This window comes from Anabrus simplex, chromosome 2, assembly GCF_040414725.1.
Source record: "Anabrus simplex isolate iqAnaSimp1 chromosome 2, ASM4041472v1, whole genome shotgun sequence".
Taxonomy (NCBI): domain Eukaryota; kingdom Metazoa; phylum Arthropoda; class Insecta; order Orthoptera; family Tettigoniidae; genus Anabrus; species Anabrus simplex.
Window position 1 is genome coordinate 132,073,260 of NC_090266.1, and position 16,393 is coordinate 132,089,652.

Below are 16,393 nucleotides of genomic sequence, written 5' to 3' on the forward strand. Positions count from 1 at the left end.
AAATAAATTAGACGACTTGATAACAAAATGAAATAATATAGTGAGAATGTGGCGTACCCACTCTGCCCACAGATGTATAACAAAATTATGACATGGCAGGTCACCTTAATATTAATATAAATAAATGATATCTCATTGTTTCTCCATAAACAATATCCTATGGGTGCCAGCCTTCAAGCTTATGGCTTGAAAACGATAGTTGATAATTAATAATAATAACACGTAATGAGACTCTAAAAACTCCCAGGGGTGGGGTGACGGAACACTATCCATTAAGTACACTAACTTGGAATTTAAGAATCATCAATAATAATTTCAGAAAATACAAATTTAAACAGCTATTTATTAGGATGAAAAACGTGACGTAACGGCATATTAACGGAATCTAAACTTACGGAAGCAAAAGAAAAATTAAATGAAATAAAATAAAATCTAAGAAAATCAACTGTTGCGCGAAGACTTGCAGTAATTTATGCCATTAGCTCACCATTTGTAGACTCTTATGTAGAAGCTGATGAATGATGGATCTCTCGTACAGGCGGCGTCATCTCTTGTGGATTCCAGTCCTACTTCTGCTTTTGTGCAAGGTACACTAGCTATACTATGTCTTTCCTGCCTTTAACACTTCCTACTGTACTCCTTACAGAAAGTCATAATGAGTCCTAATTTTAACCTGGATCCGCCCAGCATGCCATATATGGCACGTCAAACTACACCGTCTTCTTGGACTCTTATTATTTAAACCGCATGCTCTGTATCATTTACTATGGTACTGTCGTATTCAGAGAAGTCCCGCCTAACATCTTATGTGGTTTGTTTTAGTATATCGTGCTGCTTGGTACGTTACAGCTAAATAAAAATGAAGTCTTGTTTTCAAGAGTGCCAGTAATGGCTGCATGTTTGAAGTAAGTAATTCCTGCTTTACTTCTGTAGTTATTTATATGGACCTGTTGTGGTATATTTTTCTCTAAGGTTTTTATATGTATGGGGATTAGCTAAGAGATGTCTTGGTGATAATTGGTGTCTTTTCATTTGAAGTAGAAGTTTGGTGGTACTTATTTGGCACGCTGGGCGGAAGTGCTGTCTTTCTGCCCGGCACAACTCGGCCTACAATTTTTATAGTTCTGATGTTCCTTTCTGTTCATTTCATTCTTCTTTATGAACCTAGCAATGCATAATAGTTTAGGCTGTAAGTTACATGTTTTAACTGAACAATTTTTAATCACACAGAGTAAAATTTTCACATAAAATTGACACTACATTGCGGATTTCTTGTCGAAATGTATCTTTTATGCAGTTATTCATCCTATCTCTTCACATGCTTCAATTTTATGGGTTCATACATTTTTCTAGGAGAATTTCATTATGAGTAGTATTCGACTTGTTTGAAAATGATGAATTTTCCAACATAGGAAAGGTATTCATCGAGCCTCCAGATGCTGTAGTTTTGTTGGATGAAGATGAAGGTGGTTTCGCCAACAATTTACCTGGTAGCCAGCTTCGAGCGAACTCAGAAAAAAAGTGGTGACATGCCTGGCTCGTCGATGCATGGCAGCTGAAACACATGTCCCGAGAAGGCATTTCTCATCTTGATTTTCGACGAGCATTTGTCCAGACTTATCTCACATGCTACAAAGCTGCTCCCTTTTTCAGCAGATCTCATTGTTTTGGACATAATGCAGTGCAGTATGATGGAATGCATCACTGACCTTCTACAATTCCAGGAGCGAAGAGAAAATTGCCTTGCTAAGTGTAGAACCCAGTGTACCATGTGCAATATAGGTTAATGTGTAGACTGTTTTACTGGTTACCATATGCTCAAAGGTAATAAGTATTGTGTAGTTGTCTTTCTGAACATCACCGTTAGTGCAGTACTCACATCAACATATGACTTATCTCTCCGTACATACCGCTACTATAATTCCTCATACAGACTGTCTGATTGTCTCAAGATGTAATAAGTGATTAGGGTAGCTTGTGAGATTTCAGCATTATTATTTAAAATATAAATTCATTTCCTCATATTAACAACTCAAGTCATTTACAACCCCTATAAAATCATCCCTAGCACCATAAATCAAACATCTAGGTATTTTTGATAGTTCTGGAACAACATTATTTTTGTAATATATTCAAATATTGAAGAAAAACTTGTATACTGATGATTTACAAAAGAAACTATTGGATAAAAGCATATCAGTAAGCCAAATGCAGAATAACATCCAAATTCCCATGTGTGAAACAAAAGACAGCACTACCGCCCAGCGTGCCATACATGGCACGGGCCTTTTCTCGGAAGTTACATGTCGAATTAATAAAATTAAAGCTTTTCCGGGATCTTCACATGCACATTATCCAACACTAAAAGTTACAAGTTGATTCTCAAAAAATAAAATCTTGGGCGGATCCAGGGTAAAAGCAAAACCACCATGGGTTATGTTCATGGAGAGAATACACCTGTATTCTTCCGTATTACGGAACAGTAGCGTAACTAAATTCATAACAAAAGCTCTCGTGCCCTATACTAGTCAAAACCGGTCTCCCGTTGACTTTACCTCTCATCATTGAGATAACAGGTCCCAATGAGAGTAACTTTTGAGTAGTATACTACTCAGATGCGAAGTGAACTAAGTTAAAATCTTCTCCAATGTGCAGACGTAGAATCGTCGTAAGAGTGTCTTCCAAGAGCGCGAGTGTGAATCTGAATACGAGTCTGAATATGAATGTCCTCTCCAGCTCTTGTTGTCGAGTATATAGCCTTCAAAATCTCCCTCTATCAACCATATCACATGGTCCAATAAGATTCGAGGTCTCATCCCTTCTCTTATGTATTGCTGTGAATCCATCATCTTGCTTCATTACGTCCATTCACATAGGCTGAACTTTCCCGCGGAAATGAAGCGTCAGGTAGCGAACTTCGAAAAGTACGCGTTAAACATGGCTTCAATTGTCTCCTCAAAAGGTGGAGAGGGTAAGGTCTCTCGTAACCTTGATGACGTACATTTCCTGGCTAATGGGCTGAAATTAGCCTGCTGACTCTGGTCATTCACTACGGCAATTGGAAAATTTACTGCAAGCTATTAATATGAAAGATGTTGAAATACTTTACACAATAAGTTGTTCGTTCAGAATACGTTATAGCCGCAATACAAAGAAACGAAATGATGATGTGAAATGGATGATCAAAACCCTATATATATTAATTTTAAAATGACTTACCAGTGATTAAATATATACGTCTTATCAATTAATTATATAGGTTAATAATTTATTACAAGCAGTGATGTCCCAAACATCACAAGAAGCCAACACGGGTACAAAACTACAAACCTAGAATCGGCATAAAAAGATAAAATGGAAATGAATGATCAAAATGGGTAATCGATATGACACGTGTACTCCAACACACCCACGCACTCACCCACACCACCATACATTTCGCCACTGATATGCAAACATAAGACAGGGTATACAGATCCAATAGTAATATAACATCACAAACATTGCGACCACAAGGTCATCCAAGGGTCACTCAGATGGGCACAGGAACGTGCGTAAGGAGGCGTACACGAGGAATATGGCAGCAAGACCGTGTAATCCAATGCACCAAGGTATTCCCATCACGACCGCGATTCGTACAAGGCAAGAGTGTTCTCGCGATGACACGAAAGGCAATCACAATCTGTTGGTTCATGGCAAGTGACAAAGCTGACACAATTACACTGTATCTGCTGGACCATCTCATAACCAAAAGGCATATCAATCAAGTACCAAGATCACATGCACACAGCCCGTTCATACAACGGAGTAAACATGCATATCGAAAATAAGAAAAAAGCCAAATTTAAATATAACTTACTAATACAGATGCTTTCAAGGAGTAACTAATACCTGGAGTTATCAAGGACTCAAACAGAAAAATGAAAGGTAATTGCAGATAACTTAAAGCGTTTAAAAACATTCCCATAAATCAGAAACGCTGCTCCAATGTGCAGGAAAGCCATTTTTTTTACAGCCCAAAAAAAAAAAACAAAAAAAAAAAAACACATTGAAGGAGATAAAAGACTCCCAGATGGCAGGAAGTTTGACCTTCGGCGACCAACACCGTGATGTCCGCCATCTCTCGTACACACATGGTACTATTTAACTCATACAAAGTGAAGTAGCAAGATGCATTACAGTAATACAATAAGACTATAACTTTGTTTGGAATAAATTGAACTAACATGTCGACACGATAATAGCCAATGCAAAGTGGCTCAATACTTATCGGAGACAACTTAAACTGTCATATTTCTCTCACAGTTTTGCAACGATGCCGTGAAGATAATATTTATTTTGTGTGCCTACTTCTTAACAGCACGCATATGATACAACCTCTTGATGTGGCCTTCTGCCATCCTCTGATGGTAGCATGGAGAAGACTATTAACAAATCGGAAAGAGACATCAGAAGGTTACGACAATCAGTACTTCCAAAGGATACTTTCCAAGACTTTTGAAAGAGTTGATGGAGGCCATTTCCAGTAAGGCGACAAACTTTGAAGTCTGGATTTCGTAAGTGTGGGATATATCCTTTTAATGCATCTGAGGTGTTGGAAAGAATCCCTTATCAAATCAAATCAAATCAAATCAAATCAAATTCTCTTTATTTGCAAATGAGGTGTCTACCTCGGTGGCAAATGGTACACTAAAATACATTATTGTCAAGCACTGAATATTAAATTAACAAGAGAAGAAAATTTCCCTATAATACAATATTATACAATTTACGCTAACAATTTTTTCTATTAAACACACAGCTCATCCTTAATAAATTTATATTGTTTACAAAATTCTACTTATAATATCTCCTGTACTACTTACAAATATAGTCAACTGATATACAGTATGTGGAATTACTTCAAATGATACTATACAACTGATATAAGATTAAAATTTACACTGCATTTATGTACTTTTTTTTTTTTAACCCATTCTGGAACCTAAGTAGCATAACGACCTGCTGCGTCTTAACCAGAGCCCCTTTTGCCACCACTTTTCAGAGTTCTTGAAGGGCCTTCACAGCTACCGTAGCGATCCCAGGGCCCTCGAAGACCCCACTGTACGTCACCCCTACAGGCAGTCCCCTACTTTGGCTGTCCAAACTCCTTAGACCAGGGGATGGAATTAATTTATTCACACACATTTTTAAAATTTTATTTACAATAACCTGCACTGGTCGAATGCCCACTAACACTTCATTTATTTTCTCTAATGCTGTTTATTCTCTTCTTGAATATCTGTACAGATTTTGGAAAAGGATTAAACACTACCCCTGGTAAACTGTTCCATTCCTTCACACCCTTCCCAATGAATGAAAATTTACCCCAATCGCTTCTGCTAAAATTCCTTCTAATTTTATATTTGTGGTCAGTCCTGCCGAATAGGCTCTATATAATCCTATAAGTCTAGTTTTCTCCCTTCTCTCACTTAAAGTTTCCCACCCAAGTTCCTTTAACATTTCTGATACACTACTCTTTCTCCTGAAATCCCGTTACAAATCTTGCTGCTTTCCTCTGCACACTATCTATTTCTTTTATTAGGTATTCTTGGTGAGGATCCCAAACACTTATCCTGGAGGTTTTCAGGAAGCTGTGGATGCGTCATTTCTTGAACACCTTTAGGTAAAAAGGGGAGTCTACTGATGGAAAGGTTGCTAAGAAACAGAGAAAGCGACTTGATGTTCCAGCTGGAAATAGCATTGCTCATGAAGATATCATTGATAAGTTTGAGGCTGTACATGGTAACACCCAGGAAAGTGCAGCTTCTTCTTTAAGACCACTGTCTAAAAAGAAGACAAAAACAGTCATTACAAGTAGTGATGAAGAGTCAACTGATAAAATGTCATTGCACTCCAGCTCCTCAGACTTAAGCATTGCTGAGTTTCAGGCACAAGTTTTGCGCGAAGCTGAAGAGGAACTCGAAGAAGGGGAAGCAAACCATCTGAATTTCATGGAATTTGAACGAGCTGTTGGTGCCTAAACAAATTTGTGCGTATGCAGATGATGTAGTGTTAATGGCCAGGAATGACAGATATTTGAAGGAAATGTTTCTTGAAATGGAGGAAGCAGGAAAACGGATGGGATTGGAGGTGAATGACAGTAAATCCAAGTATATGCATGTGACTGTTATAGAGGGCAGAAGAAGTCAAGATAATCTGACAATAAATGGGCATAATTTTGAGAATGTACGAACTTTTGAGTATTTGGGAACCATGTTGACAAACAATAATAGAATAAGTGAGGAGATACATCGTAGAATAATAGCTGGAAACAGGGCCTATTATGCAAATATTACATTATTTAAATCTCGTCTATTGTCTAAACCTACAAAATTCAAAATATATAAGACCCTTATTAGACCTGTAGTGACATATGGCTCAGAAGCCTTTTTTGATCGTTACGCAATTTTTTTCTGCGATTTACACATTTTAAAAAGCATATAATGAATTTCTGTACATCGAAGACAAAAAAGGTTGCACAAATTAAATCACATATTGCCGTCACAAATATCTATTTAGAATATTGTTCCCCGTAAATCGTTTATTTGTTTTCAGGCATTTGAAAGCTTATTTTCTCAACCCATTTCTTGATGCAGAGGAAGGAGCCACCACTCTGCATCAAGAAATACTTATGTACAATCAAGACCACAACTTTCTCCAATACTTACAGATAATATTCCACTCACAGCTGCACATACTTACCTCCGTCTATATAACTGGATTTTGTTAACAACAGATGCATTTCACCACATAAGTGGAGACATTTAAATATACAATAAGTCTTCCTAGAGAGCTATATCATTGCCTACGAATGCAAGCACTGATTTATTTATAACATTGGACTCAAAACGAGAATAAAAATACCTGCAAGACGTATAGATTCATTTCTATGAAATGTTTTACATTCATTATTATAAAGGATTTTAATATGTACTGTCTGTTTTAATGTGTGATTTGAATACGTACTGTATATTTCAATGTATTTAATGTATTTGTAATTTAAATTCAAGCTTAAGTTAGGTTCCATAAACAAATTTTAGTCTTAAGGAGATAGCTCTATACCTAGGTACCTGAATTATAGTACATAACCATTTTACACTCAACATGCCCAATTTGCCCACTTGGACATGATGCTTCCCCATCGCATCTCCCTTTAGAAAAAGGCATACTAACTAATGCATGACATGTATGTAAAGGTATGCATGTACAGCTGATGATGACTATTTAAAGTCGAAACCGGTCCTGTAAGCTAACTCTTACGGTAATAAAATTGTATTGATAAGGTGGAACCTTTTCTTGTCTATACATAAGTGAACTATCAATACGGAAATGAAACTAGTAAATCAAGAGATAACAACACTGGTAAATATCAATAGGGCCAACTTGATGATAATAAACCAAGAATGGGGGAAGGAGCTGGGAACCTACCAAGGGCATGGAGATGGCTTAGGTTGCAGTTTCCGGAATAATCAACCGTGATCCTTAATTTTCAAAAATATTATTTACAAATGGACTTTACAAATGAATTCCGAACAAATTCAGCCATGCGAAAGGTACTGACACACAACTTGTGAAATACAAATTACATGTTCCTTGAGATACACAATTTGGACGTTCCTTGACAATAGCTTCCTGCAAGTCCAAAGAGTCAAGCAAATACTATACATCTAGTTACAAACCAAATTGTACAATATAATTTAGAAGGTAAGAAGAAATGTAATGTGCTATTACAATTTAGAGTGAAGTTAAGTGACACAGAACTACTAGAGGCAAAACCCCAAGGTAAATATATAAAACTACAATTTACATGTTCAGCGAAACAAGGAAAGGGGAATGCCTCGAAAGCAAACAGGCAAGCCCAGCTGAAAAGCTACGGCATCAGAAATAATTGAGTGGCGAGTCTGGGTGAGGTTAGGGCAAACTCCTAAATGAAAAAGCAAGCGAACATTAAATGTAATTTAAGGTGGAACGGAAATCAAGAGTGCTTACCCCAAAGTGGCCCATCCCGGTAGTGAGGCGTCGCTGACGACGTCAAAACTTCGGACAGTCAAGAGATAGAAGACCGGCAGACAGACCACGAAATGCTGCCTCGCTCTCTTTGAAAAGGAAATTCTGGCCTTGGAGTAGGCAATCAGAACGCAGGGGCCTGCCTATCGCCACCCAGATTCACCAATCACAACTCTTACTTCAGTGGCGATGGTTAAATAACTTTCTCGAATACACATGATCACAAATCTTCCATTTTCAGAACAGTCAGAACATACTTTCTAGAATACATAACTAACAAAGGCCAACAACTGACATATGTGAACAAAATATTTACACTGTACAGGTTAGGTAGTTACATGGAATACAAATAAAACATTCTATCACCACACTTCAGATCATACAGTAAGTACTACTTAACAAGGTTTACAAATAAAATCTTCTATAAACACTTTCCACTTCCAATATATTCTACACCTGTGTCAAACCTCTGTAAATAGCAGAACCTTCATTAGTGAAAGGAATGCACAAGCATAATGAATACCAGGAAAGAGAGGGGATGAGGGAAATACATCTCTTCTCCTTCCTCACACCCCTTTTGCTGTGACAATGCGTAATAACCTGGTATTCCCGATTTTGAAATAAGATAATGCAGAGGAAGTGAGGCAATCACTTCTAACAGGTCAAACATAAAAGAAGCTGTTAGTCTACTGTTGAACTTGTTAAAGGCAACTTGGGTGTCCGCGCTGACTCATTTATCATGCCAAAATTTTCGTCGTTGCGTGGTAAATCACATGGCTATGTTCGCGAATTTGGTTTGGATACATTTTCTACTGATGGAGCTATACTCTTTTGCAAAATCTGTGAAAAATATATTAATCACAAAAAAAAGTACTTTATAACTCAACATTTCGCAACAACAAAGCGTAAGTCTAGGTTAAATATTGTTGGCCCTAAGCTCAATTTTATATCAACAGCAGTTACAACATCCAGCAGGCAATCTCAGTTTTCCCTGGATCTACGTAAGGCTTTCTTGGACTCCGGAATTCCGTTCTGGAAACTGGAAAATCAATTCCTCAGGACGTTTCTGCAGAAGTACACTAAAGAAGAAGTTCCATCAGAATCCACATTAAGAAAAACGTATTTGAATATCTCCTTTGAAGAGACCCTGCAGAGGATTCAAGCAGAGAAAAGATCTGGATCTCCATTGATGAAACTACGGATGCAATGGGACGTTACATGGCCAACGCCATCATTGGAACTATGGAAGCAAAGCAAACTGACCTATCATCAGTATTTCTTTTGACGACAGAAGAGATGGAGAGAGCAAATGGTTCCACAGTGCACAGTTTTCACAAATTCATTAATGTTACTCTGGTCGGATGGAATACGGCATGATGATGTCCTACCTTTTGTCACAGATGCGGCACCTTACCTGAAAAAAGCAGCTACAGCCTTGAAAGTTCTCTTTCCTAAAATGCTCTACCTCAAATGTCTAGCCCATGGACTGCACAGAATTGCTGAAGAGATAAGAAGTTTGTATCGTCACGTGGATAAGTTAGTTTCAAATACCAAGAAAATCTTCCTAAAATCACCCTCCCGAATCCGGGTTTTCAAGGGCGTGGCATCAGAGCTCCCTTTACCTCCACAGCCAGTTTTCACCAGATGGGGAACCTGGATCTCAGCAGTCATATATTACAGCAACAATTTGGACAAGATACATGAGGTACTTCATGCCGTATCAGTAGACGAAGTTGCTTAAGTTCGCAAAGTAAAAAAGTTGTTGGACCATGAAGAGCTTAGCAATGATCTGGCATTTATAACAGCCCATTATAGTGTGACATCGGAAGCAATCTTGAAGTTGGAGAAAAGAGATGATTCGCTGGTATCATCTATGGCGATCTTCAAAGAGGCAGTAAATCAACTGCTGCAAGCACCAGGAGAAAAAGGAAGCAGTGTTAGTGAAAAGTGTAAACATGTTCTGAGTGCTAATGTGGATAATGAAAAAAATGAAGAACATTTGTGATGTTCTGAAAGGTGAAAATTCTGTTTTAACTGGCATGTGTCCTTCCAAAATGAACTGTTTCAAATTTGCGCCAATCACTTCAGTGGAAGTACAATGTTCCTTTTCCATGATGAAAAACATTCTTTCTGACAAGCGTCTATGACAGTTGATACTTTGAAAAAGTACCTTTTTGTTGCTTGTAACCAAGGAAAGTATCAATCAATCACTACTGATCTGCATTTAGGGCAGTCGCCCAGGTGGCACATTCCCTATCTGTTGTTTTCCTAGCCTTTTCTTAAATGATCGCAAAGAAATTGGAAAATTTTGAACATTTCCCTTGGTAAGTTACAAAGTAAGAGCAAGTATGCTAATTATGTGACAAAATTGATAACAAAGAAATGAATGAGTATTTAAAATACATATTTTCATTAATAATGAGTGAGATTCCTCTTTGCTTTTACTCCTAATAAATGCCTATTTTAATTGCAGTACTGCCTATTTTCAGTATTTCAAGTGCCTTTTTGACTGCCTATGTTAACCAAAAATAAATGCCTAACTTCCGGGCTCTAATAACGAGTTATATCCAGGAATTATAATTGACTGTAATGATAAGGGAGCAACGATTAGTGCAATGTCTCGTTCTTGGAAATCTTGGAAATGGCCATCCCGAAAAGATAAGATGTTCTATGAATGGGATGATACTATTGGTGGAATAAACCCATCAAAAATGGTTTCAAAGAAGGGATTTTTTTGTGTTCCAGAACTTGACTGTTTTTGGTGAACAAGGGTCTGTAAAGTGGTAATACAATATTAGGTTTCAATGACTCTTATTGTGATAAATTTAAGCTCATTAATTATTATTTTTTATATGAAGTATCATTATCAAGAATCATTCTTATACCTTTTAATTTGGTTCATGCTGTTGTTATGGGCTCTGTTTCTTATTTTCCATACCCTGATCATTATCAAGAATCATTCTTATATTATACCTTTTAATTTGGTACATGCTATTGTTATGGGCTCTGTTTCTTATTTTCCATACCCTGATTGAAGTACTTTGGTGCAATGTGATATACTACGGTGGGTAACTTGACACCACTCGCTGAAAGACGTGGAAACAACATTAGTTTTTAAAGTGGAGCAAAGTATCCCTCCCCTACGGGATACTTTGCTCCAAAATTTTACCCCACAAAAAGAGTATTTCCATTCTATGTATGAAGTTTAGTCAGCCACACATTCATCACTATAACCTATATTGCCTACCTAAATATCACAACTTACAGACAAATAACTCCTTGGAATGTTTAATAAAGAAATGCTGAGGTGATGCACTACAGTGGTGCAAAGTAACCCCAGTTGATGGAACTAGAAAGCTATTTCACAGTAGAACCTACAGACACAGGGTGAAACAATACTCTATAGTACTGTTCATTTATTTGAGGGAGTCCAGTTCATCCATTGTTGTTATGTTGTGTCTGGTTTCCTCTCTTTTTACAACAATGCGTCCCTGTATGGTCCAGACATCTCTCACTCCAAATTTATCTACAGCCAATCCCAAAGAACTTAGCTGTGGTCATAAAGACAAAAGAAACTGTAAAGCCACAGCAGTAAACTGATGTTTGTTCGTGCATAACTTTGAGGAAACAGAGAGGAAATTATAACTTCCATATCAAAAGAGAATTAAGGCAAATCATTTAATGCTATCTAATGTGGTTTTTCTTACCAATTTTGGCAAAATCCTGCAAAATTCAGCTAAATTTTGTTCCATTATGTCTTTAAAATCTCCTCCTTGATCTTCCTCTGAAGAAACAGCAGATCTTGAGCCTAAAAACAATTTTAACCACAATTATTCAGGTTAGTATGATAAGTTATTATAAGAATGGTTGATGTTGCATATACACAGAGGAAAGAAAAGCATGGGCATGAATATTAAGAACCCAGAAGAACCCAAAAGGAATGAACACTTGTAGAGAAAGAAGAGAATGCAGAGAAATGGAAAGAACAAATGCTGCATGCATAACAAAGGAAAAGAAATAGAAAATTGTGGACTGGAAAGAATACAGGCCGTTGATGAGAATATGATGGTAAGGTACATTTTGATATCAGGATTTGGCAGGATATCAAAATTTGGCAGAACATCAAGAAGCTAAATGTGGAAAAGACACTTAGAATTGTTGATAAACACTTGGCAGTTATTGGTTGTGACAGGAAAAACCACGTAACTTACTCCATATTATATATAGTAGGACTAGTGAAGTGCTGTATTATCTAGTGATGGGCAGTCTGAGATGGGGCATCAAGATTCCGTGAGACTAGCACAAGTACTGTTCCTCGCAAGAAATTTTGAGAGATCTCAAGAGCATTATCTCCTCACTGTGCGGCAAGCAGCGTGTCACAGGCCTATAGGTAGACGGAGGCGAACGCTGTTTGTGCCGAGTATGTTAATAGTCAACAGGCCCTCTCCATTCCATAAAAACGTGTCAACGATCGACTAGGGCATTCGTTTGTTTCATTCCTACCGAGCTTTATTTTGATGCAGTATCACAATTATGAAGGATACACATTTTGGCATGGCATGCAGCAGTAAGTACACGAATGAGAAGGCTAAGTACAGAAAGTGACGGCTAACGTAGGTGAACATCGGTATCACTCATAATTTATCAGACGCCACATTCAATAGCCATTTGACCAGTGCTAGAGTTTACAGACATTATGGTGACGAAGGAAATAATTCCTTACAATGTTATAGAGTATTTGTGTCATAATTAGGTACTTCGGTATATAACAGTGCAATGTGTAATTGTGTCTAACTGTACACGACAGCCTTAAGACTATGTCCAAAATGCAACCTAAGTGGTAAACGTGGGATTATTTAGAAGAGATGCCACATAGCACAGCCCGCTGTGTTGTTCTAAAGAAGTAAAATACGTCAGCAGAAATACTTCTGGGATGATCCGGCACTTAAAAACAAACACATCATTGAAGGGGAATTGTCACAGAGAACACCTCTGGCCCGATGCATCACTAGAGGCTACCCTGTCGACAACAACTGTGAGATATCCAGGTAGGTGTACATCCTATCTACATTTATTAACAAATTATACATGGTTGTTCAGCTAAGTTGTCAAACTCTAACTCGTGAACAGTTTAAGATACCGTCATTCTGTTTTCACTTTCGCTAATGGTATTAAAGGGCTTATAGCTGAACATGAACTACTTTCCAGGTTTTTGACAAAATTTATCGGCACACGCATTTCCACGTGAGAAAGTTATTTCATTCAATAACTGCTGATGATATACTATCAACCTTAGCCCTACACTGCGCAGTGGGTCTCACGAGACCCATACTACTTTTTGCATCCCTGAGTAACTGAATAACCGATCTTCCACATGAGGATGGTGTTCCTTGTGAGGCCTGGTCTATTCAGACATTTTAGTTCAAAAATCATCCACCATAGACCAACAAAGGGATCACCTACAAAGAAATTTTATAGAGTTTCCATGACAACAGCCATTACTCCAAATACCTGTGTTTCTCTTGTTGATAGGAAGTGCATAGAGTGACAAATTTCAGTTGTTAAAATATTTTCTGTGTAATTGAGGGCTTTTAGGATAATATACACATGGTTTTTTGTGGAATTATGTTTCTTTACAGCAGAAAATTTAGTGAAAACTGTTTGTTCCTTGTGAGACCCACTGCGCAGTCATGAATATTTTTATGGAGACCATGTTAGAGGTTATATGATTTCGTTATTATTGACTTGGTTTTGTTCAGGGACCGAAATGGAGTGTTTTTAAATTGCTTGACAGTGTTTCAAAGTGTGTTTATGCCTTAATAATATTTGTATTGTATTAGAAATATCATATAATGACAAACTAACTGATAAACAATTGTTTGCTGCACTGGAAGAAATTCTTGCAGTAGCTGAAAATAGTGAAGATGGACTGGATTATTCAGATGATAGTGATGAAGAGTTCAGGATGGAAAATATACCCTTTTCTGAGAACATAACCCCTAAGGCTTTCTCCAGACAACCACCAATTGGCCCTGAGCCTAATCAATCAACATTTGGTACCAAACAACAACCACCTACTGAGCCTTATTCCAATCAGCCACAAACATCTGTCAGTGTAGAGTCTGTCTCAGATGGTGCAAAACAGAAAGGTCCTAAGCATATTTCTACCTTAGCAAATCCATCAACAGACAAAGTGAAATATAGAAATATTATATGGAAAAGAGGATGTATGCAATGGGCTGACGATCTCAAATTTTCTGGCACAACAGTGCTACCAGATGAAATATGTGAGCTGGATCTGTTAGTCATAAATGCTTGGCTTTTGTCTAAGAGATGCCTTATTTAAAAAGGGATACAGCCTATTATGACACTTGCTGAATTCCTTGCTGATCTTGGTGTAATACTCTGCAAGTTTGGAAAACCCATTACTCCCTCACGGGGAAGGCTTAGATTTGAAGTTGAAGTGCAGCTACAGCTAAAGGAGAGGAAAGGCCCTACTACACCAGCACCACCACAAGATGTTCGGAGTGATTAACTTTCTCATTTGCCAGTATTTACCGAGAATCAGCAGCACATTAAATTGCCTGGTTGTAGTGCCAAAACACATTCTAAGTGCACAAAGTGTGCAGTATATTTGTGCCTACACAATAAGAAAAACTGTTTTTACAATTATCACACTAATTGAAATTGAGTAGACACGATATTTCCCACTGAAAGGAAAAAATAAAATTTATTTTCAAACTGATCCTTGCTGCATATTTTTTTTTACTTCTTATAAAATGCTATTTGTTCGGGGTGTCGATCCATGTGGATCTTTTGCCCTTACTGGCACCATATTGAATGAACCTCCGTGTAATTGGAATGTCGGTAATGCGGGATGTTGTGTGTGAGTAAAAGAAAATTAAGGACGTCACAAATACCCCGTCCCCAGGCCAGGGATATTAATCATTACAATTAAAAGCCCCTCACGCGGCCGGGAATCGAACCCGGGGCCGCCGGGTGACAGGCGGACGCATTGCCCCATACACCATGGGGCCGGACATGTAATAGCCTACTATCTGTGTGATAATTAGGCTTATAAAAGGAAATCAAACATATATGCTAAATTTACCTGATTGTGCAATGCATTATTCATAATCAGCGTGAATGTTCATTTATCGTATTTGTTTTTTTTATTTTTCAAACAATGTGTTTTGTACATGCTGTATATATGTGCCATTTAGTTTCTCGTGCTTTTTGCTTTGGAAGGTTAATTTTTTAATTACATCTTTAAAAAACCCCTGCAATAAAGTATTTATGTGTTCTAAGAGTTTTCAAACATTATTTTACCCTCAGTGCGCAGTGTTCCTCCTGAGACCCAAACCCCTTTTTAAGCCATAACCTTCACATTTTGTAAATATAATTTTTTTTACTATTTTTCCACAAATTAGTACATTATAAGTAATAAAATATATTTTTTCATCAAAATTTGAAAAATTGCGCAGTGAAGGGTTAGGTCTGTTGTACAAGATCAAAGTTTTGTCAAATTCAAGACTTCACAAGTTTACTTGTCAAATCATTTGTAATACCTGGAGAGTCTTGAGAAGTCTTGAATGTGAATTAGATCATGTTCTAATCTATCAAATAATTGCCAAGTCTTTGACAGAATTGAACAATGGAATTCGAGTAATAACGGTGCACTAGGCTGCTAAGCATGCTGGGATTGTGGGAACGGGAATCAAAACAACAAAAATGGCTCCCTCTTCTTGACCGAGGGATGTTGTGTAAGTACGTGCCACATCCCTGCCTTCATTCACTGGCTTCCATAGAGTACCTCAATAAATGAATAAAACAGCATCGTATGAGGAGATTGCAAGAGAAATATCTCAAGTAAGTGCGCAGCTTTTATGTTGATTACCATACGGTAACCTAGAAGTATACACAATCAGCAATGTTCAATTTATGACAATCTTCACATACGATTATTATTTCTGTGTAATAAGACATGAATTTCCATTGCATTGCTATATTTTTTATTCCATTAATGCGAGTAAATGCAATAAATGCATACAAAGTACTGAGATCCATAACCAACAGGACTCATTAACCAACTTGAGATGGTACAGTGAAAGACTGCACAAATCATGCTTAACGATTTCAATCCTAGAAGTAGTGTGACAAGTATGATAGAGAAACTTGTGTGGAGACGCTCAGGGCTGGAAGGAAACGAACATGGTTATGTGCCATGTTTAATGCCTACACAAAAAAGCCAGCTTGGGGAGAGTTGAACAGTCAACTAGAAAAGCCCTGTTACTTAAGTAGGACAGATAATCTGCATACAGTAAAAGGTAGATAGCAGAAAACT

The 16,393-nt window shown here is 37.5% G+C and overlaps 1 protein-coding gene across 1 annotated transcript in view; it reads right to left on the bottom strand.

Annotated features, from left to right (window-relative positions):
• LOC136863932 (adenosine deaminase-like protein) overlaps positions 1–16,393 on the bottom strand; it is a 384,258-nt gene that overhangs the window by 351,999 nt on the left and 15,866 nt on the right. Inside the window, exon 2 of the mRNA XM_067140373.2 lies at positions 11,757–11,857. Within this exon, the coding sequence (XP_066996474.2) occupies positions 11,757–11,801 (45 nt within the window). The 5' untranslated portion in view covers positions 11,802–11,857. The remainder of the gene's footprint in view (positions 1–11,756; positions 11,858–16,393) is intronic.